The sequence below is a fragment of the Euprymna scolopes genome, chromosome 35 (assembly GCF_053919585.1).
Source record: "Euprymna scolopes isolate OS-2025 chromosome 35, ASM5391958v1, whole genome shotgun sequence".
In the NCBI taxonomy this organism is placed as follows: Eukaryota; Metazoa; Mollusca; class Cephalopoda; order Sepiida; family Sepiolidae; genus Euprymna; species Euprymna scolopes.
Genome location: NC_136516.1, coordinates 27,632,432 through 27,660,164, shown reverse-complemented (window position 1 = coordinate 27,660,164; position 27,733 = coordinate 27,632,432). Strand labels below are relative to the sequence as shown.

Sequence of the window (27,733 nt, the reverse complement as noted above, 5' to 3'; positions counted from 1 at the left end):
GCAAAACTTCTAAGCGTGACATTTATGAGAGCACGGAAACTGGATCATTTTCAAAAGCATCGGTTATTGGCAAGAAGTGTGATCATATAGGAATTTTCTATAACACCTGTGATTAGTCACAGTGATTGATTTTACACGAAGGAGGAGGAGGACAATTTACTTCACTTTATTAAGAGGAGCAAACAATATTAAATGAAAGAGAAATAAAATTATAACTTTATTGTATTATCAGAACAATAAGGAAAAGTTAAAAGAAAAACTTATTTAGGCCATGGCATTAGAAATTTAAATGCTTCTTGTCAGAAGAGAAGGGCCAGATTTATACAAATATATAAAAAAAAACTGGCTTAATGACATTAAGAAATGAAATAAGAATGAAGAATGGGATAAAATGGTAAAAAATAATTAAAAGTATGTACAACATATAAAGGGTAGTATGTAATGTTTTTAAAAATATATATAAGTCATTATGAGATAATTGGATCATTAAAAGAGCCAATAATAAAACAACTAGGGAAGACAGAAGAGGAGATAGGAAATACAGAATACGGAAAAAAGGTAAAAAAAAAAAAAAAAAAAAAAAAAAAAAAAACGTAAGAAAAAATGTTAAAAAAGGTAAGAAAAAATGTTAAAAAAAGATAAAAAAAAGGGGGTAAAAAAAAAAGGTAAGAAAAAATGTTAAAGAAAAGGTAAAAAAAAAAGGGTTAAAAAAAGGTAAGAAAAAATGTTTAAAAAAAGGTAAGAAAAAATGTTTAAAAAAAGGTAAGAAAAAATGTTTAAAAAAAGGTAAGAAAAAATGTTTAAAAAAAGGTAAGAAAAAATGTTAAAAAAAAGGTAAGAAAAAATGTTAAAAAAAAGGTAAGAAAAAATGTTAAAAAAAAGGTAAGAAAAAATGTTAAAAAAAGGTAAGAAAAAATGTTAAAAAAAAGGTAAGAAAAAATGTTAAAAAAAAAGGTAAGAAAAAATGTTAAAAAAAAGGTAAGAAAAAATGTTAAAAAAAAGGTAAGAAAAAATGTTAAAAAAAGGTAAGAAAAAATGTTAAAAAAAAGGTAAGAAAAAATGTTAAAAAAAGGTAAGAAAAAATGTTAAAAAAAAGGTAAGAAAAAATGTTAAAAAAAAGGTAAGAAAAAATGTTAAAAAAAAGGTAAGAAAAAATGTTAAAAAAAGGTAAGAAAAAATGTTAAAAAAAGGTAAGAAAAAATGTTAAAAAAAAGGTAAGAAAAAATGTTAAAAAAAAGGTAAGAAAAAATGTTAAAAAAAAAGGTAAGAAAAAATGTTAAAAAAAAAGGTAAGAAAAAATGTTAAAAAAAGGTAAGAAAAAATGTTAAAAAAAAAGGTAAGAAAAAATGTTAAAAAAAAAGGTAAGAAAAAATGTTAAAAAAAGGTAAAAAAAAATGTTAAAAAAATGGGTAAAAAAAAATGTTAAAAAAAGGTAAGAAAAAAAGGTTAAAAAAACGGGTAAAAAAAAAAAAAAAAAAAAAAAAAAACAGGTTAAAAAAGAAAAAAAAAATGTTCAAGGAAAACCCAATGTTTATTGGATTTAATAAGAAAAACTTTTATTATGTTCATAGTATCATTACATTTTATTAACTTCCCCACTTTTCATCCGCCAATGCATAGAGTTGGAAGAAACAGAAATTTACGAAAACTGAATGTTATGAGTTAAAGATCATTAAAATCAGGAATATCTAATTTCTAAGGAGCACAGAGTTGTGACACATTGAAATTTAGAACCATTTCCATGATCTTCCCCAGAAAACTTTATGACTTACATTTGAATTTTTAAGAGGGTCCTGGCCCAATAGCTTCCGTGTAGGATGTGGTAGGGGTGGAGAAAACTGAAATTTAGGAAGATTTGCATTTTCTCTCACTTTTCTTTTTATAAAAGAGAGGGAGAGAAAGGGAGGGAAAAAGAAAGAGAGAGAGAGAATACACACCAACTGATCGCCTTCGCCCCTGAATAAAATCTTCTGTCCATCTCTCATGCCTTTATCAACATGAACTTCCAGAATTTTATCGTCATTTACAACTTTTCTTCCCATACATGGCCCACATTTGTCCTTGTCGCTATAAGTTTCGCCTGGGGGAAGAAAAAAAATTAAAAAAAAAAAAAAAAATTAACATATTCAAATTTAACATTTCAATTATAAACACAAGTTTTTACATTTCTGAATTTTTTTTTTTTTTTTTTTTTTTGAGATAAGGATTGATTATTCTTTGCATTCTTTGGACTATCATTCTCATCTTGACATTATCATAGAACAACCGTGGAGAAAGAATGCTGTCGACAATTACATCCTAAGCAGATCGAGTATAGATTTTAACATGATATCAGAACCATTAATTATAAATCTAATATATAAAAGGCTATATGTCTGTCCGTCTCCATATTTTCAAACTCCATCTCTTCTGAAACTAAAAATCACAGAGCGGCACTAGGGGCCTCAAATGATTGGATTTTTTATGGACTGTTCTTTTAGGAGTCTTTAACTGGTTAAAATAGTTTTTAAGGGGTCAAAATTGAAAAAAAAAAAAAATCGTGATACATTTTGTACATGCATCTTAGTTTATTTTTAATCAGCTCATATGCACGTCACGTTGGCAGAGTGGTAACATCACCAGCTTTGAATGCTACAATTTTGCTTTCGGTTTCAATTCTAGCTGATGGCACCCAAATACTTTTTTTTACTTTTGCAATCACAACTTACTTGGCCTTTTGGCCAAGATCAAAGTGTAGTATCTGTTCTCCAGATGCGGCACTTCTATTTCTCGTTCTCTTTCAGTGGAGGAGAAATCTTTCACAACTGAGACAATTTTTATTTTTGTACCTTTTCTCCATGTTAAAAAACGACCCTGATGTCTAACTGTCCCGTGGGGAGGCATTGTAAATCGGTACAATAATATATATGAAATCTGAACAACTTAAAATATCATATTTAAGCGTATTTTACGACCAGGCAATAATAAAAAGGATCTCAATCACAGAAGGCAATGTAAAAACCGCTTTTGGGCCGTACGTAAAATTAAAATATACCTTCTTGGTCTTCTGGCTAGAATCCAAGGGTTAGGATTGTTCTGTCTGAAGATAGCAATACACATGAAAAAATTTAAATGGCTTCAAATATTTCAATATTGGTATCTATAGAAAGAGCTTGATGAGCTAAGAAAGAATCTTTAAATCCAATCAAGGAAGTTACGACTATCTTTATGCCCTGTGTGTTTGGATATTTTCCTCTCTTTAATAAGACCATATACGTTTTGTCACATTTTTTGCACTATTTCAGTAAAAATGCTATATCTTTGTTAAAACACAAGACTAGGCAATGAAATTTGCCATATAAGTGTATTTTTGTGCAAGGAATCTGAATATGCTACTGAAAATCTCCAGAAATTAATGGTTTCCAAATAATCTGCAGTAAATTCATATAAATATGCTGCGATTGCTTACAAATGCCATGTATTCATTAAAAGAAAAGTTAGAACTCAAAGTTTAGTTGTAATGCATTTTATGTGCCAAAAACTGAAATCGAAATCTAGGATTGGTTAAAAATGAATATATTGCAATATTTCTTTGGTATTATTGTAGATTAATACCTTCTGTTACCCCTCCCCATCTGACCACCTCTCCAAAATATGTGATTCTACCTTTATAGCCAATTTCATGTGAACAACTTGAAAAACTTTAATAAAAAGATAAACAAAAATTTTAGAATTTAATGTAAAATGATTTCCCATTTTGAATCATTCGAGCACTTTAGGGCAGTTACACCCCCCCCTTTTCCTATGATAGATAAATCCTGGGTGTTTTTTTTTTTTTTGTTTGTTTTCTAAAAGGCGATTATGCATGATTTTAAGACGGTCTTTGTGCAATTATGAGAAGGTAGGGAGGTTGCCACTCTGACTTTGGGTTAATGATAGGGCTAAAGAAAATTATGTGTGAACATCCTGAAGACTTTATAGAAACAAAACAAAAACAATTTTAGAATTTAGAGTGGGGGTTGGTTTCACATAAATGTAAAATAATTCACCATTTCAAGACGATCCTAGCGTTTTAGGACAGTTGACCAATTTATTGGGGGGGAGGGGGTAATCATTTGCACTTTTCTTCAAACGTTTTTATGCTTTTTTTTTTACATTTATATGAGCTCACAGGGGAAGTTTGTTTAGTGGGGAGCTCTGCCACTTGTACTTAACATTATTGTTAAGGCTGAAGGTTTTAGGAGGAGACTTGCCACTCATACCTAGGATTAGACATAGAATTAAGCGTTTTTTTTTTTTTTTAAGAGGGTGTTTCATACCCATTGTGAAACTTTACAAGAATTATGACAAACAGACAAAAATAAATGTTATTTAAAAATAACAGAAAACATGATGCTTGGAAAAATATCAAGTATTTAAATTCTATTTAAATATAAAAAAAGAAACAAGTTTTGCTAAAGCTGACAAATTGTTAAAAAATTTGAATTAATGTTATTGTGATTTTTAATTACATTTCATGTCTTTTCCTACCGTTGTTATTTTTTAACTGAGCACCTACTACAAATATTTAAATATTGATTATTTAAAAAAAATTTTTTTTTTTTAATAATCGGGTAGATTAGTTTCCATTCGATAATAATTCACTGAAAACATTTTTTAAGGGACGAAAATTAGAAGTGTGTTACCGTTCGTAATCGTACACGTGAACCAAAATCATATTTCACATTTTCACTTGTTAAAATATTTTAAAATTTACTACTACCCAATTTTTTAAAATATTTGTATGGTTGACGAAATAGCTCTAACATGTAAGAATTTTTTTTATAACCAAATTTTTCAATTAAAAAAAAAAAAAAAAAAAAAAAAAGTAAATAAATAAAAAAATCGATTTGGAATAAAAACAAAAACAAACGTCTGTTTACGCCATGTTATCACTGCTGCTGCTGATACAGCTACTATCACTAATACTACAGAAGTCTTGATTCAAATTCATAACGATTTTTTCGGGTATTATGTTTTTAAATTGCTACTAACCACTAGAGAAAACACTGTTCAATCATCTTTTTAACGAATAAACATAGTAAAAAGATTGTTTTATTTAATAGTGAGTGTCCGAAGAAATTTTTTTTTCAAAATTTTCAATACTTACCATTTTGAAATCTTTTTTTAACACAAAAAAAAAAAAAAAAAAAAAAAAAAAAAAAAAAAAAAAATGAGTGGTCAAATGAATTTCGGACACTCGAAATTATTAAAAATGACATCTCTTTCGGCTAATTTCCAAATTTCATTAAAAAAATTCTTTACAGAAACACGATACGAATGTTTAGAAATCGGGGGGGGGGGGTCATTACAAAATCTTACCGAAAATGCTGTTTTATGATGTTCACATGTTTATCACTTTATTTGCTTAAAACTCTAAAAATATATAACGTATGTTATTTACTGATTCATTTGAAAGTAAATTCATTTCTGAACAAAACGGTATTTTGAAGACTTAAAGTGCTTTGGTTTTTAAAATATGACTATTTTAGCAGAAACTTCTTGAAATCTGTGATTATCCAAAGCGTTTTAACGGCCATGTGTATTGCTACTGAAGATGTTATGATATTGTGAGGTTTCCGTTCACAGCGGGCATCCATACAATGGAAATATGTCACAGATTCCTATGAGGATATTGGAGATAAATCGTAACAATCAGATATATTCTAACACTACGTTAACCAGATTACTTAAATACTTTTACAATTTTAACAAAACGGCTACAATAATACCACAGAGTTTCCATGCACGCTAAAGTCCACAGCATGCCCAACAGCAATATATTACATGAAAAATGCCACCGTGGAATTTCCACAGATCTTGCTAATCCAAATGATACGAACAAGAGAAAAAAAAAATTCTTTGTTGATGTAGATAACATTTGACACATTTGAAAGGGGAGGGGGTCCATGTAAAAATCGGCGCTACGACGCTGAATCTTCAACACGCAAACACAAGTTTCTTTCTTTTTAAAGAGATAAATTTGCAATGCGATACCATCCGATGTTATCTGTTGTTTGTCCGATGGATAGTGTGCTTGCTTTTGATCCTATGCTTTGCGAGTTCGCACCCGGAATGCGTAATTTTTTTTTTTTTTTTTTTTTTTTAACGTTTTGGTGAAACAAGTAAAAAAGATTGGGTGCTTGTTAAGAAAAAGTCGGATTAATTTTTTTCAAAAAATGTTGTTTTAAGCAAAAACAACTTAATTGTCATGTCGAAAATAATACATCCAAAAATTACGAAAATTCATAGAGTAGAAGATTATAGTTAAAAGTAATTTTAAATGGAAAATTGGAAGAAATTGCATTTTGTTTTTAGAGGTAAACAATGAGGATTGCGAGTACAGGGGGAGACTTTTTAAGACCATAGCAATGGACTTTTTTTCTTTTTTTTTTTTAATTTTTTTACTAAAAACACAACAGCAAGTTGTACTTGAATTTTCATAATGTTTTTGGATATATTACTATTTTCGAGATGACAAGAACTGTTACTGATTTCAAGATGGTTCAACAAAGGAGACAAGCAAAACAGGCCGAGCATGCGGGGCTCCTCCTCCACGAGTGAAAAATTTATTTTCACCATGACTAATGTTTGCGCAAAATTTAAAAAAATAAATAAAAAGTATCATTATTGAGCAAAGTGCGAACAAACAAACAGATGAACGATTTAAGAGCAAGTTTATCCCTATAATGCCCCCGAGGAGTGCAACTAGAATTATCCGGAAAATCTATTCTAGCAAAACTTTACTTTCACCATGACTAATGGTTTTTTTGGGGGGTTTTTTTTTACTGGGGGGGGGGGGGGGGGGAGCTGCCAACAAATGAACGGACGAATGGGAATAAATTACTAGATCCAATCCCTCCTTTGTCAGAGTTAGGATTAGGAATTTTCATCCATACCTTCACCACGACATTCTGGACATGTCGTCTGTATTTCTTGCATCATACCGGGTCCTAGCTGGCGCATAGTTTTCTTAATACCATGGCCATGACACATTCGGCACGGCAAAACGTTTCCTCGGCCACCAGCACTGAAACGAGAAGAATTGGGATTGAGATTTGACAAATTTGCTTTCAATTAAAAGAAAAAAAAAAAATTTCTAACAACAGTAAAACTATATCTCAGAATGTTGTATATTAAAGAAGAGGTTTTGGGGTCTCACGATGGTGACGTCACAAGCAACAAGTGGGGTGGGTGGGGGTGTCCCCCAAAGAAGGAAAACCCGGCTGGTGAAATGACTAGTATAGACACTTGCAACTAGTATAAATCAGTAGACAGTGATGACTAGGGCTGTGACAACAGCATATTCTTTTCATTGTTTTTACTCAAGTATATATCTGACAGTTAGTCAACCGAGAACCACATCACTGTATATAAAAGCATATAAGATATCAACGGATACACACGCGAGGGTCAAAACAATGAAAAGAATATGCTGTTGTCCTAGTCGTAATGATGACCAATGCATCTCAGACTTTGGGAAAAGTGAAATAAATTCTATTTTTGAAGGAGGAGTTGTTCATGTGACAATAGGCTAGTGAGGAGGGGGGCTTAGCCCCAGTCAAAGCAACAGTTAAACAATACATAATAATCAGATTCAGCAAGAGGGATAGATGATCCAATAATTTGACACAGCAAGAGGGGACAACCTCCCACTCCTGAGGTAACAGAGTTTGGAAAGGACCAGACAATGTCGGGTTGCCTTGCCAGTTCTCAACACATTATGTAATCAATCAGGTGCATTCTGCTCACCCACCAGAATTCATGTTGTTAAGAGACAAATTCCGAACTTAGGGTTGATATTGCCAAACAAAAATCATCCAGAACTTGATAACCGAACTAGCCCCAAAAATACTAAGTAGAAAGCGAATTTAGGTTTTAAAACATTGTAACTTTTACTTAAAATATATACACTTGTGCCCGATATTATTCATACCCCTCGGATCTTTGAGATTTCTATAAGATTATTGCTCAAACCAGAAGGTAGACAATATTAAAGGGATTTCAAACAATAAATCAAGCATAAGCATTTAATTTAAACTCAACAAATAAATAAATTATGCAAGTTTGAAACATTATACAAAGAAAAACAATAATGGCACTAGTTCAAAATTATTCATACCTCTCTTACTAATAGTCAATAGCATGCCCTTTATTCTTAATAACTGCCTGTAACCGTTTTGGATATTTATCAACAAGGTTTTTACAAGCATCAACACTGATTTTTGACCATTCTTCAATGCAGTAGTTCTCCAAATCCCTCAAATTTCTAGGTTTCCGCTTTTTAACCTCAGTTTTCAATATGTGCCAGAGGTTTTCGATAGGGTTCAGGTCGGGACTCTGGCTAGGCCATTCCAAAACATTAATTTGATTATCCTCAAACCATTTCTTGACTATTTTGGCAGTATGTTTTGGATCATTATCCTGTTGAAGGACCCAGTTTGGTCCTAAATGGAGCTTCTCCGCATCCTGTCTAATGTTTTTCTGGAGTATCTCCAAATATTGCTCCTTCTTCATGGTTCCATCTATCTTGACCAAACTACCTGGACCACTAGCCGAAAAGGAGCCCCAAAACATTAGGCTACCACCACCATGTTTCACCGTGGGTATGGTGTTCTTTGGGTTGTAAGCTTCTCCTTTCTTCCTCCAAACGTAAGAAGCATCCATATGGCCAAACAATTCAATTTTTGTTTCGTGAGTCCACAAAATACTTGAGAAAACGGACTCTGGAGAATTCACATGGTTCCTAGTAAACTTTAGACGTGCTGCAAGGTGTTTTCCGGTGTGCAATAGAGTCCTTCTTGGTCTTCTTCCTTTCAGACCATTTTCATGCAGAGTCCTTTGCAATGTTTGCCTTGATATTTTTATGCCAGAAGACTCCAGATTTTCTAAAATGTCCTTGGTAGTGGTGGTTGGATTTGCATTAACACTTCTTACAATATTCCTGGTGGCTCTAGCAGACAGTTTCCTTTTCCTTCCTCTACCAATCAAGTTGTTTGTTGTGTGGTGGCTCTGGAATTTTTTGATGATGCTCTGTACTGTTGCTGTAGGGACCTCAAATTTCTTGGAAATTGACTTTTAACCTAAACCATCCTTATGTGAATTCACAATTTTAGTCCTAAGATCATTACTAAGCTCTTTTTTCTTCCCCATTCTAATAATTTTTATTCTTTTATTGGTTTTCAGTTGATATCATTTTAATTTCTGAAAAATGCAAAAAACGAAATGAAATTAATCAAAGGTTGTATAAAAGCATTCAAAATAAGAATCAAACAAGAAACAAACAGTCAGAAACTCGATTAATACTGAAAAAATAAGGGGGTATGATTATTTTTGAACATTGCAGATTTTATAAATAGCTGTATATTTCTTTTATTACAAGTATCCCGAGATTTTAAAATGACGAAAATGATCAGAAGAGGTTTATTAAGAATATGTATCAATATGGACGTAAACAATAAATTCTAACAAAGTTACACCTAATAAACTCAATTTTCAAGGGGGGGTATGAATAATATCGGGCACAACTGTATATATAAGTCCAAATAAAACTTACCCTCCACATGTTTTACAAAGAACAGTCCGAGATAATTGGAGCTTGGCAGTTTTACCATTATAAAAATCTTCTAGTGTTACACTGAAAAAGAAAACATTTATATATAAGGCAAATTTATATCTATCTGTCTATTTAAAACTTAAAAAATACACAAGCACCTACAAATTTGTTAAAAAAAAAAAAAAAAAAAAAAAATGGTCATTTAATAATATCAAGAGATTCTTTTAATGTTATGTAAAAGGAAGTAATTGTTCTTTTTTCACAAGTTATTTCCCTTAGGTTGACTATGTGTGCATGTCCAGGAGAGGAATAGGATAGGCAATGAAGAAAGGGATAGAAGTTGTGCTATATTTTTGTCCTGGGCAATGCATCTGGCAATGAGAGATTTTTGGAGAGAGTGGATCTTGCAGCAAGTGAAAATTGTACTGGTGGTCGACACAGGATGTGGCATAGGCAGTGATGTTCAAATACCCCCAGTTTGCATAGATCACTTGCCCACATGAGCTAAGTTGCACAACCAATATAGGAGAATAGTGCAGATGAGGACCTGGTAGATTCTGACTTTGGTGTTCAGATTCTAAGTTTGGTAAAAAAAAAAAAAAAAAAAAAAAAAAAAAAAAGGGGGGTATATCAGTCCATCTAAATTAAAATCGTTTGCACTCCTTGTTCTTGGCATAAGAATTGAAGATAAAATTGGAATTATAATTATAAGTTATTTTTTATTTTTTGCAGAACTGTTGTGTTAAAGAAAAAAATTTAAACAGTTTTTTTTTTTATTATTATTATTTAGTCCAAACATTTCTGTAATTAAAACAATTTTTTAATGTTTAGTGATTGTATTTAAGATGGTCAGGCATTATGTTATTAAAAAAATTGAGCATTTATTATATCAAAACTAAACACTAAGTAACCAATGCATTTCTCTTTTCATAGATTATGTTAATATTAAAGTTTCATGCTTGTCCAGAATTTCCCCTTCATTAAAAGAAAAAAAAAAATCTGACACATGTACCTGTGATGAAACAAAACTATGTTCTAAAACTCAAATTGATCAAGTAGTTTTATTTTCATAAAAGATTTTTTTTTTAAAACGATTAATGAGAATTCATAGGCATTACAGCATAAATTTCACAAGTTTGAATTACTGAGTTAGTCCTCCCTTTTTAGATCGTTTTCAAAATGGCAGATAAGACAGCCATTGTTACTCAAATTTTCATTTTCTTCTTTAAAAGTACAACTACTTGATCAATTTACGTGAGTTTTGGAATATGATAGTTTTGTTTTATCACAGGTATGCATATCATACAGATTGTTCTTTCTTTTAAGCATATGGGAGAATTCTGGACAAGAACCTAAAGTTTTGTTTACTGTGAACATGTCAAGTTCACAAAAAGATGTATTGTTGCAGACGTATATTAAATATGCTACTGTCAAGCATTGCAGGGAAAGCCTAACAGCAATATCGAATATGGTTTTAAATGAATCGTGAATTTTATAAAGAATGGCAGCTAATTACCGCAAGTGATGTGTAGTATCATCTCCTCTTTGACGACGGTGTCTAGAACCCATGAAGCCACCCCTCATACCAAACATTCCTCCCAAAACATCACCAAAAGGGAAGCCTGAAAATAGAAATTGTCTATCACATTTTGCTTTAACAAAAAATAAAATAAAAAAAATCATGAAATTAAAATTGTGTGCAATAAAGCTAAAAAAAATTATAAACCTTTATGCAACAACCTAAGATACAGAAAGTTCTACACAGATGAGTGGAACAAAACTAAAAAACAATGACAGTTTTAAGTTAAAAAAATCTATATGCTCATCAAATCAATAAGGAAAAACAAAGGAAACTCTTTAGACCTTGGTATTTCAAAGCTTCATGCTTCTCATTAAAAGAAAAGAGTAAGGTTCTATCTCTAAAACAGTGTTTCATGGTAAACAACTGATGATCCCTTTCAGAACATTGGTACTATTGTTTGTTCATGTAATTAAAGCGATTCAGTTACGCAGGAAATGGGTTGACTTAATTACAAAATAATTTTCCAATGAAGGACAATTTTTTTTTTTTTTTTTTTTAAATAGCTTTAAAAGAAACTTCCAAGACATTATATATATATATATATATATATATATAGTCAATCATTCAACCACGGTAGTGGTTGAATATATGCTTAAGTCCGAAATTGAATGAATCGAGACACATTCAAACCCCCACCATTAATTCCGATCGCAACCAAATTTAAAACAGGTTATATAGTTGGATAGAACACCTCATTAGCTACATTTTGAAAAAAGAATTTCGAAAATTGGTTCAGTAGAAAAAAAGTTACAAAATATGTGGGTTCACAAACAGGAGAGTAAGTACATAAGTGACTAACGCTTTTTTATTTTTTTTATTTTGCATAACTTTTTTTGTATATAAATATTTTTAACTGCGATTTTGCCAATATGACATGTTAGCGTAACGGTTAGAGTACCGGTGGAAAGATTTTAGGTTCAATCCCGTGTATCGTTTTTTTTTTATAATTAAAAAAACCAAACTTTTTTTTTAATAACTAATTTTTTTTTTAACTCTCTTTATGATTTTATAGCAAAAAATGGTGAATTTATCGATTAAAAATATTAGTGAATTCTATGATATACATATTCTTTAAATGAACTCAAATTTTTCGTTATCACATTTGATGAAAAATGTAGTCCCATTTTGGCAATGCGTCTGACCAATGATGCTTTTGAACCTGCGACCAGCACTGCGATGTCATCAGCAGCAGCCTGGGCATAAATATTCCTATTTTTAAACTCCTTCAAAAGAGGATTCAGCATACAGTTCCATAGTAAAGGTGATAAAATCCCACTTTGGGGGTTTCATTTAACTACTTCCCTTTTAACAGTTGCCCTCAATAGTTCTACTTGAACTGTTCTGTGCCTCACCATATACTCAATTCATCGGATGAGTACTGGTGGCACATTGAGTTCTCCTAGCGACTTGAACATACTACTGAAGGTTATGTTGTCAAAAGCTCCAACGATATCTAAAAAGACACCGAGTGCATCTTTTTGTTAGTTTACGCTCTATACAGATCACGAATTCATGAACCGCAGTCTCGGTAGAGACCCTGGCTCGGAACTACTGTGATTGAATGATAAATATTGCATAAATGTGTGTTTGAGAGCTAATTTTTTTTAACAATCACTAATAAATATTATAAATTTATATATTAATACAATAGCAATGCCTGGAAAAATCGTGGATTATATGGAAAAATGCACGCATGAAAAGTAATATTCTTAAGATTTTATTAAACCTGGAAAAGTAAAGGACAAGAAATTAAACCTGGAAAAGTAAAGAACAAGATATTGTAGTAAAGTAAAAAATAAGAAATTTTTAGACTTAAAATATTGCAGCTAAAAATAAAATTTGAATATTGATAAATATTTTATTTATTATTTGCATATGCTGTTGTTTATTGTTGAGTTAGAAAGGGTGTCAGTCGCTGGATTGAACTTATTTCCCCCCTATTATTTGCATATATTTATGTAGTGAAAATTGTTTGAATAAAATTAATTTATTAGTTAGTTAGTAGATGGAATTAATAATTTTATAATTTACATAAAAATTAATAATTTTATTATATCATAATTGGGATCATTTAATTCTTTCTAACTCAACAATAAACAACAACATATGCAAATAATAAATAAAATATTTATCAATATTCAAATTTTATTTTTAGCTGCAATATTTTAAGTCAAAACATTTCTTATTTGAGTTAGAAAGAATTAAATGATCCTAATTAGCTGTTTCCCATGATAGTAGCCCCCTACACCAAAGTGGCAATGTGCCTTGTTTGGGGTGAAAATGTAATTAAAAAAAAAAAAAAATTATATATATCTATATATTTATGAAAGTGTGTGTGTGTGTGTGTGTGTGTGTGTGTGTGTGTCTGTACATTTCCCTACACAATAACTGTAAATTTTAAGTTTACAGACTCAAAATTTGATATACAGGGTACTGAGATTTGGGAAAATCTATCTGATCGGTTTTCGGCCAGAAATTTGGCGATTAAGGGGTAAAATTTTAACGATTTGACCTTTGAGAACTCTACCAAACACTTCCAACAATTTGGGGTCTAAACATTTTAAATTTTAGATATAGGTTCCTTGGACATGGATCTAACTTAATAACTTGATTTGAGCCCAAAACAGTAAATGTTAAAGGGTCATAATAGGGGTCAAAGTAAAAAAAAATTGACCGTTTTTTTTTTGTTTTTTTTTTTTTTGCTCAGCATACACCTTCAAACACCCGGGCACACATGCTAGTATATATATATATATATATATATATATATATATCTATATCTCAGGTCTGTGCAAAAGTTTCTGCCAGTTTGTAGAATGGGCATTTTAAATTTATTTCATGCATATTGTTATTAAAATTGTTATTAAAATATATCACCATGATAAATTCAGAACTTTATTTTTTCATATTATTAAAGCATCATTCATTCTTTTTTTTTTTTTTTTTTTGCAATATTTTCATCCATGTTGACTTGAAAATGACTTTAGTCAACAGAAAGGATGCAGGTCATCTTCCATCATGATAATGCTCGTCATCAGACAGCACTCTTGGCCAATGATTTAAAAGAATTGGTTTGATAAACCTTGCCCCATCCTACATATTTTTCCGACCTAACTCATTTGGATAATCACTTATTTCGAGGATTACAAAACCATTTAGATGGCCTCAGGTTAACATCACAAAAGGGGATTTAACACTAGATGCATATTTCACATTAAAACCAAAAGAATTTTAGAAGAGAGGCATTTATAAGCCCGTTGATAGGTAGAATCAAGTTTTAGAGAGCAAAGGTTGTTATTGTTTTGAATAAAGATTTTTAACAACACAGATTTTCATTTCCAAGATGAAATTTTAAATCAGCATAAATATTTTGCACTGAATAAATTAAAAAATTTGTCATCTAGAAACAAAGTGTAGTATCTGTTCTGATGCTATGCAGTTGATTCAGTAATTTTCCCCACACTTTCTATGCCTAAATCAAAACGTAGATTCCATGAACAAAACTTCTTTCTTAGAAGTGCACACCTGTGCAACTCTTCCGTTTGCCTGTTTCCCACCTGACTACAACTTGGATGTCTTAAAGTCCAACATAAACAAATTCCTATGAATCGCCCCCTTAAGACACTTTATCAAATCTCTAATACTAACGATTACTACAATACTATCCCACTGATTACTGTACATGCAATAACTCTTATCCCGGAGTGGCTTCCGGGCCTTGATAGGTGGTGACCTTCATATAAATAAAAAAAATAAAAAGATTCTGTCCTGTTAATGAAGGAAAAAAAAAAAAATCTTTCTAGACTCAAGCAATTTTATTTATTCCAATCCAAATTACCCCTTTGAAGCTGGATTTTCCCCACATTAAAACACAGACCTTGAGTTTAACTTTGCCCTTGGAAGGAGGTACATTTATAGGAACAGTATTTCAGGTTTTTTTTTGTTTTTTTGGTTTTTTTTTACAAGTACAGTATGTTAGTGTGGAGATTTAATGAAGTGTTTACTTAAGGGAGTGGTTCATCAGGAATTTGTTTACGTTGGACTTGAAGACACCAGGTTGTAGTCAGGTGGGAAGCAGGCAGACAGAACAGAGTTCCACAGGCGTGCAGTGCTAAGAAATAAGCTTTGTTCATGGAATCTACGTTTTAATACTATTCTACAACCACACTGTATTTTTATACTTAAGATATCTATTAATTATATATTAATAATTAAATAAATTAATTAAAGATTCCATGTTATGTTAGTTGTACACTAAGCCGGGAAAGTTAACTATTGAATAGCAAGTTTATTATTTGTCTCATAGAATGTCATGTTAAATTTACTAAGTTGTATTTTCCTAGGGTGAACAGTTTGAAATGTCTACAGACAATAGCTATTTCATCTCTTTGATTCAGTAGTTTAATCATGTATAATTATGATTAAAAAAATAATACAGTTTAGAAATTGTGATGAATGTAATACAAAATTAAATACTTTGCATTTATCTATATAAAATGGACGTATGTGCGTTCGGTTCGCTTTAATAATCGTAATTAATATTAATTATATATGCAAATTTAATTTCACGTGGAGGCTTAATCTTAACTGATAAAAGAATTCCCTTTATTTTTAATAGAAACTAGCCTGGGAGCCCGGCGTTGCCCGGGTGTTTGGAGGTGTATGTTGAGCAAAAAAAAATAAAATAAAATAAATAAAAAATAGTAGGAAGGAAGGCTCGAACCTGTACCACGAAGGAGGAAAAGAACGGGGGAAAAAGTGACGTCTTTGTTGTTACGACTACCGTCAAACCTGATGTGACGTAGGTTTAAATTAAGGCTAGACAATCGAAAAGAGGAGATGAATTGATAAAAAAAAAAAAAAAAAAAAAAAAAAAAAAAAAACCCTCCTTGTAGAAAAGTGCCCAGTTGAGGGTGAAGAAATTAATGTTTTTAGCCAATTTTTCAATATTTGTCGTCTGAAAGGCCCAACTTCAAAACTATACTAATCATGTAAAAATCCATTACCTCTGTTGAAAGTTTAAGGCAGACATGCAAACATACATAAATACATTTATATATTGGTAGCTCAAATTTTCGACCCAAACCAATTAAAAAGCTTGCCCTTATCCCTAATCTGATTACCCTTTATGTAAAATTTAAAATGTTTAGACCAGAAATTGTCTGAATAGTTTGGTAGAGACCGCAGCGGTCAATTTTTTTTAACTTTGACCCCTTAACATTTATTGTTTTGGGCTCAAATCAAGTTATTAAGTTAGATACATGTCCAAGGAACATATATCTAAAATTTCAATTGTTTAGACCCAAAATTGGCAGAGGAGTTTGGTAGAGTTCTCAAAAAGTCAAATCGTTGAAATTTGACCCCTTAACAGCCAAATTTCTGACCAAAAATGGATTACAAAGATTTTCCCAAATCTCAATACCCTGTATATCAAATTTCGAGTCTAGACTGAAAATTGACAGTTATTGTGTAGGGAAATGTATAGACAGACACTTTCACTTTTATAGATAGATTTAGTAAGAACAAAGAATTTATCTATTAGATTTAATAGTTATAATTAAACTAAACTAATAACAGAAATAGTTGCTAAAGTTTAAATCAATTAATTTTGTAAAGACAAGCTTCTGTAAAACTATATTGTAAAATAAATAGTTGTTAAAGTTCATATTACAAACAATTACAAATTTGATATATCAATTACATCTACAAAAAAAAAAAAAAAAAAAAAAAAAAAAAATTTCTGTAATTATACATTCATTCCTATCCGCGTAAAATATAGCAGATATTAAGTACATTTATTAATAGCAAATTATGAAGAGTCTTAATAGTTATGATGTCTTAATAGTTATCATGTTTCAGAATTTGAGATGAGGATTGGTTATTTGCATCATTTGAATTCATCAGCCTACTCTTATCTTGAGCGTCACTTTTATAATGTTTCAGCCGATTTAACCTCCGACCGTCATGTGTATATCATCAAACTCTGGAAGGTTTCTGTCGAACTTGAAAATTTGGACAGAATTTCTAACAGAACTCTTTATTTACTTCACAAGGGTGGGGGTAGTATGCTCTTGTTCTGTCAGCCCTAGCTGGATAAAGGTCCTAAGTAATTGACTTTAGGAAGTTGAGATTATAACCAGGCCTTGCACAAAGCTGAGAGGCCAGAAGAAGAACCATGACACAAAACTGTCAACTCATCTTAGCATAGAAACGGAGGTTAAATAATGATGATGGTTCCTCTCCATCCCGTGATTTGTGGCTCTGTTTAAATTTTCATTCTATTATTATAGTTTAAAATCCTGTTTATTAAAACTCTTAAGTATTTTTTTCCAAAGTTATTTGTACAGCTGTAGTTAAATTTTAGCAGTTTTATTGGATGTTTTAGGTAGAGGGTTATTTGTTGAAAAATGTAAAAAAAAAATTATGAAACGCATCCAATTTTTGTTTTAATAAGCAAATTTAATGAGAATGTTAAATAATTTACCAGTTTCTATTTTCTTTGAATACTTCTATTATTTCTGCTAATATACTTGATTTTAGTAGCAGGCTGCCTGGCATTGTCCAGTCATTTTAATCTGTGGTTAATAATAATTAAGATTGCCGCGGATAAAAAAAAAAAAAAAAAAAGTCTTCATTTAGATGTTCATATTGAAACAGGAAACAAAAAATTTTAGTTTTAAAAGTGAAGATAACATTGCCCAATTAAAAAAGGTTCTTTAAAATTCAAGGCGTGCCTATTGAAAAAAGTGTGAACAAACAAATGGACAAACGGGGGCTAACCAGAATTATCCCGGAAAATCCGTTCTGGCAAAAATCACTACTAATGTTTACGCAAAATTAAAAAAAAAAAAAAAAAAGCACACACACAGATATATATATATATGTGTATGTACACACATATTTGAATAACTTTGGAGGGAAAAAAACAAAACAAAAAAAACAAAAACGATAATCTGGACAAACACGAAGGAAAAAAAAAAAAAGGAGCAACTTACCTCCTGGGCCACCAGGGCTGAAACCATCCGCAAGCCCTTGCATTCCAAAATTATCATAAATTTCTTTCTTTTCAGGATTGGAGAGGATGTCATATGCATTCCTAATTTCCTTAAACTATAAAAAAAAAAAAAAAAAAAAAAACAATGTAAAGCCAACATTTTGCCATGATCGGACACAGATTTTAGGTAAATACTTGAAAACTGGAGTATAAAATGGTAAAATTTATAGAGCCAATATTTTATTTTTACAAATCAAAATTTTATTTTCAGTAAAAAAAACTTTTATTTGAGTGACAGTCATGATGACCATATCGACAAGTGTCATTTATCAATTGATTGGTTGCTAACGCGAACGCAATTCAGACATTCAAATAAAATTTTGAGTCTGATGCCCTTTAAAATTTTGCTCAAAACCAAAAGCAATTAGACTTCTTGGTTTGCACTAAACACACATTTAGGAGCAACGTTTACTGTTAGGACAGATCTGAAGAATGAACAACCCTCCCAAATAACAAAAGTGTAATAAGAACTCACACCATTAAAAACAGAGCATGTGAGGTTCCCCTCCATGAGGGGAGAAAAAAAAAAAAAAAACATCCAAGATGTGGTTATTGAGAAAAGTGCAAACGGATGAATGGGAGTGAACTCTTAGGTCCAATCCCTCCTTTGTTGGGGGTAAAAGATTGAGGAAAAAAAGAAAAAACAAAACAAAAAAAACGGGAACAATGGAATTCAGTTAAGACAGTCAATTTGTAACAAATGCAACAATGAACTGAGCAAGGGACACTAAAATATTTGCAATAGGATAACCTGCAAAGGTACGATGTACAACATATTTACCATGAAATTTGGTTTGCTAATTTGCACCTGACGTGATATTTTGTGCTATTTATTACATCAGATTCATTTTTTCAGATAAAAGTTCAACTTTTCTGCTGGGGGTTGCAATCTTATATTTCTGAATATTAAAAATAAAAAAAAATAAAAAAATTTAAAAAAAAAGTCATCCAACCTTGAATATCTTAGATAAGCCAAACTTTGTGACTATCTAATCATTGTCAACATATCAAAGTCTGGAATTTCATTTCATATAAAATCTTTTCTTCTCGTGCATGGTTCATCTCTCGATATGACTTGCATTTTCTTCATAACATTATTCGATTATTTATTAAAAGCAATCTTAAATGTTTAGTTTTTTTTTTTTTTTAATGTCTTTGGGAAAAGGGGGGGGGGGAAATTAAAACATTGCAGATTCTTTTTAACAATTTTGTAATTTAAAGAAATAAAGTCTATAAATATTAGTGTTGGGATGATAATTAATCGGAATCAGAATCGAACAAATGTGTGCCTATTTTCTGATGCTAACAACAATTCCTGTACCTTTTTTTTGATTTTGCTAAAAAAAAAAAAAATAAAAAAAATAAAAAAAAATAAATAAATAAATAAAATTCTACTGTTGGTAGTAATAAATACTTACTGATTTTAACTTCCAGTAAAACTAAAATTTATAGATCCCCCCTCTCAAGTGTATTTTTACGTCTAAGAATGAACATATGTACATGTGTTTTTTTTTTCAGTAAATATGGCTAAAATAATTATTTTATAGTTAACTAGAAATTTATAAACTATCTGAATCAAACAAAAATATTGGAATCATCTCTCTCTCTCACACACACACACACACACACACACTTAAATTTTACCCAAAGTGAAACCTGATGAATTTAATAAGGTTACGGTTAGTGCTTAATAAAAAGAGCATGATATATTTTATTTTAGGTAAACAAATTCCATGATCACGACAAAATCAATTAATAACTATGACCTAAACTTCTGATTTCAAAGAGACATGTTCTCAAGACCCTGTTGATTTTGAGAGTATGTCTCTTTGAAAGTGGAATTGTAGGTTTCCTGATGATGGTGATTAATTGACCGAAACAGCGTTGTTGTAACCATATAATTTGTTTACCTAATATCAAATCAAATTTATTTATATACATCGCTTCTCTTGGCTGTACGTTGCAAACGAAGATTCTATGAAGGGGGTTGTCCATGTTGACTGCAGGCACGCTTATGGCTGACGAGCCCGATGCGGGACAAGCAAGTTTGGCCGCAGCGACTGCAATCAAAAATCACGTTAGGTGTGGCTGCTGAGGGTTCCCGAATCTTCCTCCTGCAGTGCTTCTCTCGCAGATTCTCTCTGCAGGAGATCTCAAAGGAGGTGACAGCCTGGTGGACAGTACGTCGCCAAGTAACACGGTCAGCAGTGAGTGCAGACCACTGGAGGTGGTCAATGTGGCAGTTACCAAGGGACTTCTTCAGAGAGTCTTTATATCTTTTCTTTGGTGTCCCTCTGTCACGACGGCCAGTAAAGAGTTTGCCATATAGGACTATTTTGAGCAGGCGATGATCCTCCATTCTGAAGCAGCACGGCCTCGATGCTGGTGATTTCTGCCCGCTCAATGACCTCAACATTGGTGACAGTCACTCCAGTGAACATTTTGAGAATGGTGTGGAGACAGCGCTGATGAAAACGCTCGAGGAGTCGTAATTGGTGCCGGTAAATTGTCCACGACTCAGTTGTACAAGAGGGAGTACTACAGCTCTGTCCACTGATTTTTGTGCAATTTTTTTTTTAAGGCAAACAATGCCTTTTCCAGACTGTTGTATGGTCTGCCAAAAGCGTTGTTTGCCTTGGCCAGTCTGTTGTCAATTTCCCTGTTGAGTTTGGCATCTGATGTGATGGTACACCCCAAGTAGTTACATACACACACACATTTTATATATATATATATATATATATATATATATATATATATATATAGAGAGAGAGAGAGAGAGAGAGAGAGAGAGAGAAGAGTTACTAAATTTAAATATAGAAGCAGACAATATTTAATACAGGAGATAATCAACAATGAACCAAACAAATCAATATGTACCATTGCAATGGAGAAAAGTTAATTAGACTGGGTTATGCATGACGTTTCATACAAAAGAAGGAAAAGTACAATTTCTCTGTAAGATGATATAAGAGACTGAAAAAACATGAATTTGAAAATCCCCACTGGAGTCAAATAAGCTGAGATGCTTTCCAAATGAGAAAAAAAACTTCTAAGATGAGAAGATCAGCTCCCAGAACATGTGGCTCGCTGCTTCATCAAAAGCAAGAATTTTCCAGTGACAACAAAATGGTTTTCGTGGCATCACCAAGGTCACATCATGCCGACTCACTACTCCCCGAGAATCCCGGGTTGAAGACATCAGTATTAACGAAACCCTGGATCGATTACGTCAGTTGTGTGGTAGCAAGACTTAGAACCCTGCTATTCTAGGCATACTAACACCTAGCCTCCCAGCTCATCCAACTGCAATGTCAGACTGTACCGTACAGTGGAAGGAGATGCCAACAAATTCAGCTGCAACATAACGGAGGAGATAAAAACTAGGATCACCAGAGCCATTGAAGGGCTAAGAAGACTATGCAGAACACCTATGGCTAGTTCTGAGGCTACCTGAAGACTATCAAAGAATCACTTATGAGGACAAATTGAGCCAAATTTGATAAATAAATCTTAAAAACAAACTTATTTCCAAGACAATCTTGCAAACAAATATCAGCACTATGCAGAAGAAACAATTTCACACACACACACACTTTTGCTAAAACCTCTAGCTTTGATGGAGAGGAGACTAAAATTTGCTGCTATGGTTTCAACTGATCTGAAATAACAGCAAGGGGAGACTTGATTCCAAATATTTCTCATGTTATATCTCCCCTCTTTTGGAAATAGAGTACAATTACGAATATCTCCAGTAGCAAACATTGCGAAATTTACTTTATGTATGAAAACCAAGGAGGGTAGATACAAGATGAGAAATATTTGGAATCAAGTCTCCCCTTGCTGCTATTGCAGATAATTTGAAACCATAGCAAGTTTTAGTCTCCTCTCCATAAAAGGCCAGAGGTTTTGGGGAGATATCAGATATTTTCTAATTCATATGCAAAACTAGAAAAACAAATGACTGTGATTGAAACATTTCATGGCTATAAAAAAAAAAAAAGTGCTAAAAATAGTCTCTGGATGATCCTTTTAATTAGTAATACACGCGGATGATAAAACACTTTGGATAATCACAGATTTTGAGGTAGTTCCACTAAAATAGCCATATTTTAAAAACCAAAGCATTTCAAGTCCTCAAAATACAACTGTTTTGTTCAGAAATGAATATACCTTCAAATGAATTAATAATAATGTACATTATATTTTAAGAGTTTTAAGCAAATAAAGTGATAAAACTGTGAACGTCATAAAATGGCGTTTTCGGTAAGGTTTTGTTAAGTCCGAGTAGCAACCCTCTCCATATTCATTACATAAACACCCTCTAAAACCCACACATAATTATGAGAAAAAACAAAAAAACAAAAAAAAAAAAACAGCCTTCATTTGTCAAATTCTGATCAATAGTTGCTGAAATTTTAAACTTATAAACTTGCTAATATATATATATATATATATATATATATATATATTACAGGCACTGGTAGCCAAATTGAATATTGAAATGCTCATATCTTTGGTTCTATGAGACGAAACTACATGAAAATTTGCAGGCTTTTTGAAGATTATAATACTATTGTAGGATTAAAATTTTATGACAATTGAAAAAAAAAAATATATATATATATATTTTCAAACCAATAAAATATGCGCATATTTGCCTCATATATATATATATATATATATATTCTTGACAGGTTAGCTTCAGTTTTGCTGCTTTGGGATGAATTTTGCCTAGGTTTTTATTTTGCTTGGTTGTTTCCTATATATATATATATATATATATATATATATATATATATATATATATATATATATATATACACACATACACACACACACACTAGCTGACTGCCCAGCATTACCCAGTCATAAAACACACATATATTTTGATTAATGCAGATCTTGTATTATTATATTGGACCAATGTATAGTAATGATTAAAAACAAAAAAAAAGTCTCATGTGCCACCATCAAGAATAGAAACCAAAACATTTAGCTTACAATTTACTTTTTCCTTTGATGTTAATGCCTGAGCTAAGATACGTTTGCCGCAAAGCTAAAAATCAAAACCAATAGCTATTACATTACGCATACATATTTGTAATGCCGTCATTCGACCGTAACCTGGCAATTTTTTTTTTTTTTTTTTTTTTTTTTTTTTAATTTTCATACTTTCCCACCGATTTTCCCTGGTTAAAACCCAAATATAAAGTTTTGCATGAGTTCAAACACCCTAAATATGAAGTTTCATGTATGTAGACCAAAAACTAACAGGAGTTCGGTAGGCAAAAAGTTTTTAACATATATATGCTTACATAAATATAAAAAGGTTTTTGCTTACTATAACCTTTTTACGCAAATATTATGCAAGTATAAATCATGTAGAATATCTGCATGAATATAATTACACGAAATAGTTAACTAAAGATGATCCCATAAGATGAAAAGAAAAAAAAAACTAAACAGGGAATTAATTAAAATGAATGTTTAAAAGGAATATACAAATTAGCTGGACCTTTTGCAGATGAATGCAATTCTACGACCCATATATAACAAAGTTGTATTTTTTTTTTTTTTTTTTTTTTTTTTTTAAATAGAAAAAGGTTTTTATGAAACCAAAACTTTGGGTATATTGCTATTATTACCAATCAAGGAAACTTTAAAATAATGTCCTGATTTTAATAAAATCCATTCTTCTATCAACATTTGTACCTTTATTTGTAAAAAAAAAAAAAAAAAAAAAAAAAGTATTTAATAAAAATAATCTAAATTTATTTAAATTTTAATGAAACATTTTAAAAAATTTCAAACAAAGTAATAATAGATTGGTTTCCTTTTAAAATAAATTAAACAAACCTTTTCTGCAGATTCTGGATTTTTGTCTGGATGATATTCTTTAGCCAACCTGTGATAAGCCTGTAAAGAAAAAAAAAAAAAAAATTAAAACTAAAATGTTATATACCGACAAACTCAGTAATATTCATCCTCTAATTGCCTCTGGCCTTGATAAGCAATGACCCATAAATACATAGAAAGAAAAGGAGATATAGCGAATAGAAAAACTAATATTGGATGCATAATACTATGGCTAAACCAACACCTCAGAGAATGTTAAGTTAAGAAAGAAGTCACCACAAAAAAAAAAAAAAGAAAGTGGCCAGTAAAATCTATTGTACCCTCTAGACAGGATGGCGCCCTGACAGTTTGGTTTTTAGTAGCTGGTCGGATAGTAATAAGCAGAGAAGAAAAATTAATGTAGCCAGTTCTGGTTGTTGTATCAGCGTTCACAGTGGGTTGGTTGAGCCAGCTCTTCCAACTGAATTCTCTGCATCTTGTATAGATACTAGCCAGGCACGTCCATTTGAAGCTGCGGTCAATATCAGGTCTAGCCATTTGCGGTTTCAGTGATGCATTCTGTAGAGGCAAGAACACAGGATCAGATCAGCATCTTGCTTCACCATGCTGAGCTAGGTTTTCAGCTGACCACTTGTTTCATTCAACCCTGAAGTGGGGCTGGGTTGATGGTGGCATGGATGAAGTTATCTGGTTGCTGGCACAGTGTGACCAAACCATCGGAGACGTCTTGAAAGGACGGTCTGTTTGAGGGATGGTATCTGGCAGCACAAACGGATGATGGCATTTGGGATGAATTGGTGTCTGTTCTGGTGACCATCTGACTATGGATGAGAGAAAAACTGAACATCTAGGATTTCTGTTTGAAAAATAGATTTATTGGATGAACAGATCAGACGGATTAAATTGGGGTAGATATGGGGAGCAAAGTCGGCAGGAGGAGAACAATTAGACGGAGTTTGGGAAAAGAGTACAAGAGGGTGAATGAATGGTCTCGTGATCTCCTGTAAGCCATGGCTAAGATTTTGAATTAGAAGGATTGGGACTTAACTCTACTAGTGGATGCTAACGGTGAGGTCCTAACGACACACACCCACAACCAACAAGTCAAGCACAAAATATACCTGTGACACTCTTATTTTGTAAAACTTGCTTGGTTTTGCTTTGAACATTTGACAGTTAGATGGGTATAGCTATGCAAATGTTTTGTTTAAGTTTTAACTGGCTTTGCAATCCCTCCTACCCCCACCAAATTCAAACAATCTAACCGGAGTTGAATGGGTGACATTCTTTTCTTATATATCTACGCAGAGGAAGTAAAATTCCATCTTTCATTTGTGGTTGTATTTCACAAGTTTTAATAGAATACAAATCCTTAACCAAACCATTCAAATGCTATGGAAAATATTTAATTTAGACAAGTCACATTTAATGATGCGATCAAAGCTAAAAAATGTCGAAAGATGTTTATGGCTTTGTGGTGTAATGGATTACGCACCGGACTGTTATACATAAGGTCTGGAGTTTGAATCCTAGAAACAGTCAAGCTAATATAGGAAGAGAGGTAGGGCCTGAAAACATACATGTCCATAGATTACGGTTAAAAAAAAAAAAAAATAAAAATATGGGTGATTTTCTAAGAAACAAGATCTTCAAGGTGAAGATGCTAAGTTAACCGTATTATCGTGTAAAAAAAAAAATAAATAAATACATACACACACATTAATTTTTCAAGTTGTATGTACTGAGCATTATACAGGAATTACATTTTCTTTCAGATAAAATTTTAAAAGTTACATTTTAGAAAATTTTGAACTAACATCTTATACAATTAATTTAAATTTCATTAAAATACATATTTTGTGTTTGAAATGACGTTCTTTGACCGTAGATATCTTAACACGATTTCTTTTTGTCTTCTCTGAAGAATGTTATGCATACAATTCCACTTTCATCGAAACAGGATTTGAAGTTTTAAGGAAGGTTTACAGATTTAAGACTTCTTTTATCTACACTCGGAAAATTTTACATATACATTTATTTTTAAAAGATTTATTTTTTTATAAATAACCAACATAAAAGCTAAGAAAAAAAGAACTTCATAGGGAACACTAAATGTACGAAAAAGACAAAAGGAAAAACAAAGTAAACACACAAAGAAAATATCAAAAAGAGATTTACCACTTGGTTTTGAGGTTTTCTTTGTTTCTCCTTTTTCATCGACGCTACACAGCATCTAATTTTATGATACATACTGCATATTTTATCCTTGTTATGCAAACATTGCAAAAAACAGATCTTTTTTTTTTAATACCTTTGTTTTGTTTTGGCTTTTTACAAATGATCTTGATGTTAACGAAAAAATTTGATGTAGATATGACTCACGTTTTTGATTCGTCGTTAAATCATAAGGTGGAAAATAAAATCAGAGCAAAAAGAAAATCCCGAACGGCAGCAGTGGACCGAGCATGTTAAGTCAAACAACATGAGAAAGCCTTGATACCATTCTAGAAAGACTTTGACAAGGTTAAGAATCCATGATCCGACTTAACATGCCCAGTTCTCTGCTGCGTTTCGGGTTTACAATACATTCAATTTTTTTTTTTTTTAAAAAGCTCATTCATAAAATAAAAGCTATAATAAAACAATAGATTTTGTTTGTTTTTGACAATAAAAAAAAAAAAAAAAATGCTGGCAAACACTAATTATATAAATATAAATTTGATCCTAATAGACTTATTTCACAGAGCACTGAAATCTTTTGATGGGTGAATACAATCATTTTATGATCAAGGTTTCAGTTAATGAGAATCACTGAGTCACACATCGGAAATGTCTATTGTAAGAAGTCATTTAACAACGCCATTAGTTGATAATTAGTGGCCAACACCAACTGGATTCGGAGAAAGGTACCTTTTGTTACAACGTAGCAACTTGTTGAATTGGTAGACATAGAATAATGAAGACGGACTCAGATTAAGAGTACAACTACTACAAGCAGTCGTCTTGTTATTTCAACTAAACATTTAATGAGAAGACTAGAATTGTCCGCAGGGACCAATGGCGTAATGGTTAAAAGTATTTATTAACAAACCATTCTAAGTGATCGGTTCAATCTTTACTGTAGTAGTGATAATAATTAAAAACAAGCCAAGCATGTGGGGTCCTCTCCTCCAGGAATGTAAAATTTACATTCACCATAACTAATGTTTGTACAAAATTTAAAAAAAAAAAAAAATCCAAGACATGGTTATTGAGAAAAGTGCAAACAAAAGGAAGTGAATTACAAGGTCTAATCCCTCCTTTATCGGGATGGGGGGGGGCTAACAAATCCATGGATTTTCAATCTGCAAAGAAAATGTATTTAGCAAATTAATCATTATAAATAACCATAAATCTTGTTATTTATTGAAAATGAGGGTCAAAAAATTTTTGAATGAACATAAGGAGATCAATTTAAGATTATCCAACACGAGAATTGGATTAATCAATGCACAATTCGAATGGTGTCTCAGGAATAGAGATTAGAAATGAAGATTATATTTATATTCCATACTGGTAAATAAATCCAATATCTGATAACAATAATAGCCAACTGTGTGAGAAGAACAATCTACACTCGTGGTTCAATTCAAAATTTTGTTCAAGTTCCAGACTAGAGTGGTCT

General features: G+C 31.6%; 1 protein-coding gene and 1 pseudogene across 3 annotated transcripts in view; one reads left to right on the top strand and one right to left on the bottom strand.

Moving 5' to 3' along the window:
- LOC145259765 (dnaJ homolog subfamily A member 2-like) overlaps positions 1 to 27,733 on the bottom strand; it is a 46,934-nt gene that overhangs the window by 5,437 nt on the left and 13,764 nt on the right. Inside the window, exons 1-7 of one of the 3 annotated variants that reach the window (XM_080117504.1) lie at positions 26,452 to 26,533; positions 24,070 to 24,129; positions 18,152 to 18,266; positions 11,091 to 11,196; positions 9,575 to 9,655; positions 6,918 to 7,048; positions 1,938 to 2,080 (exon numbers count right to left, since the gene is read on the bottom strand). In XM_080117504.1, coding sequence (XP_079973630.1) covers positions 1,938 to 2,080; positions 6,918 to 7,048; positions 9,575 to 9,655; positions 11,091 to 11,196; positions 18,152 to 18,194 — 504 coding nt within the window. In that variant the 5' untranslated portion in view covers positions 18,195 to 18,266; positions 24,070 to 24,129; positions 26,452 to 26,533. Of the gene's footprint in view, positions 1 to 1,937; positions 2,081 to 6,917; positions 7,049 to 9,574; positions 9,656 to 11,090; positions 11,197 to 18,151; positions 18,267 to 24,069; positions 24,130 to 26,247; positions 26,302 to 26,451; positions 26,534 to 27,733 lie in introns of those variants that run through there. The other 2 variants (XM_080117502.1, XM_080117503.1) reach the window with 2 other exon arrangements.
- Positions 2,700 to 2,833, top strand: LOC145260071 (U2 spliceosomal RNA; annotated as a pseudogene).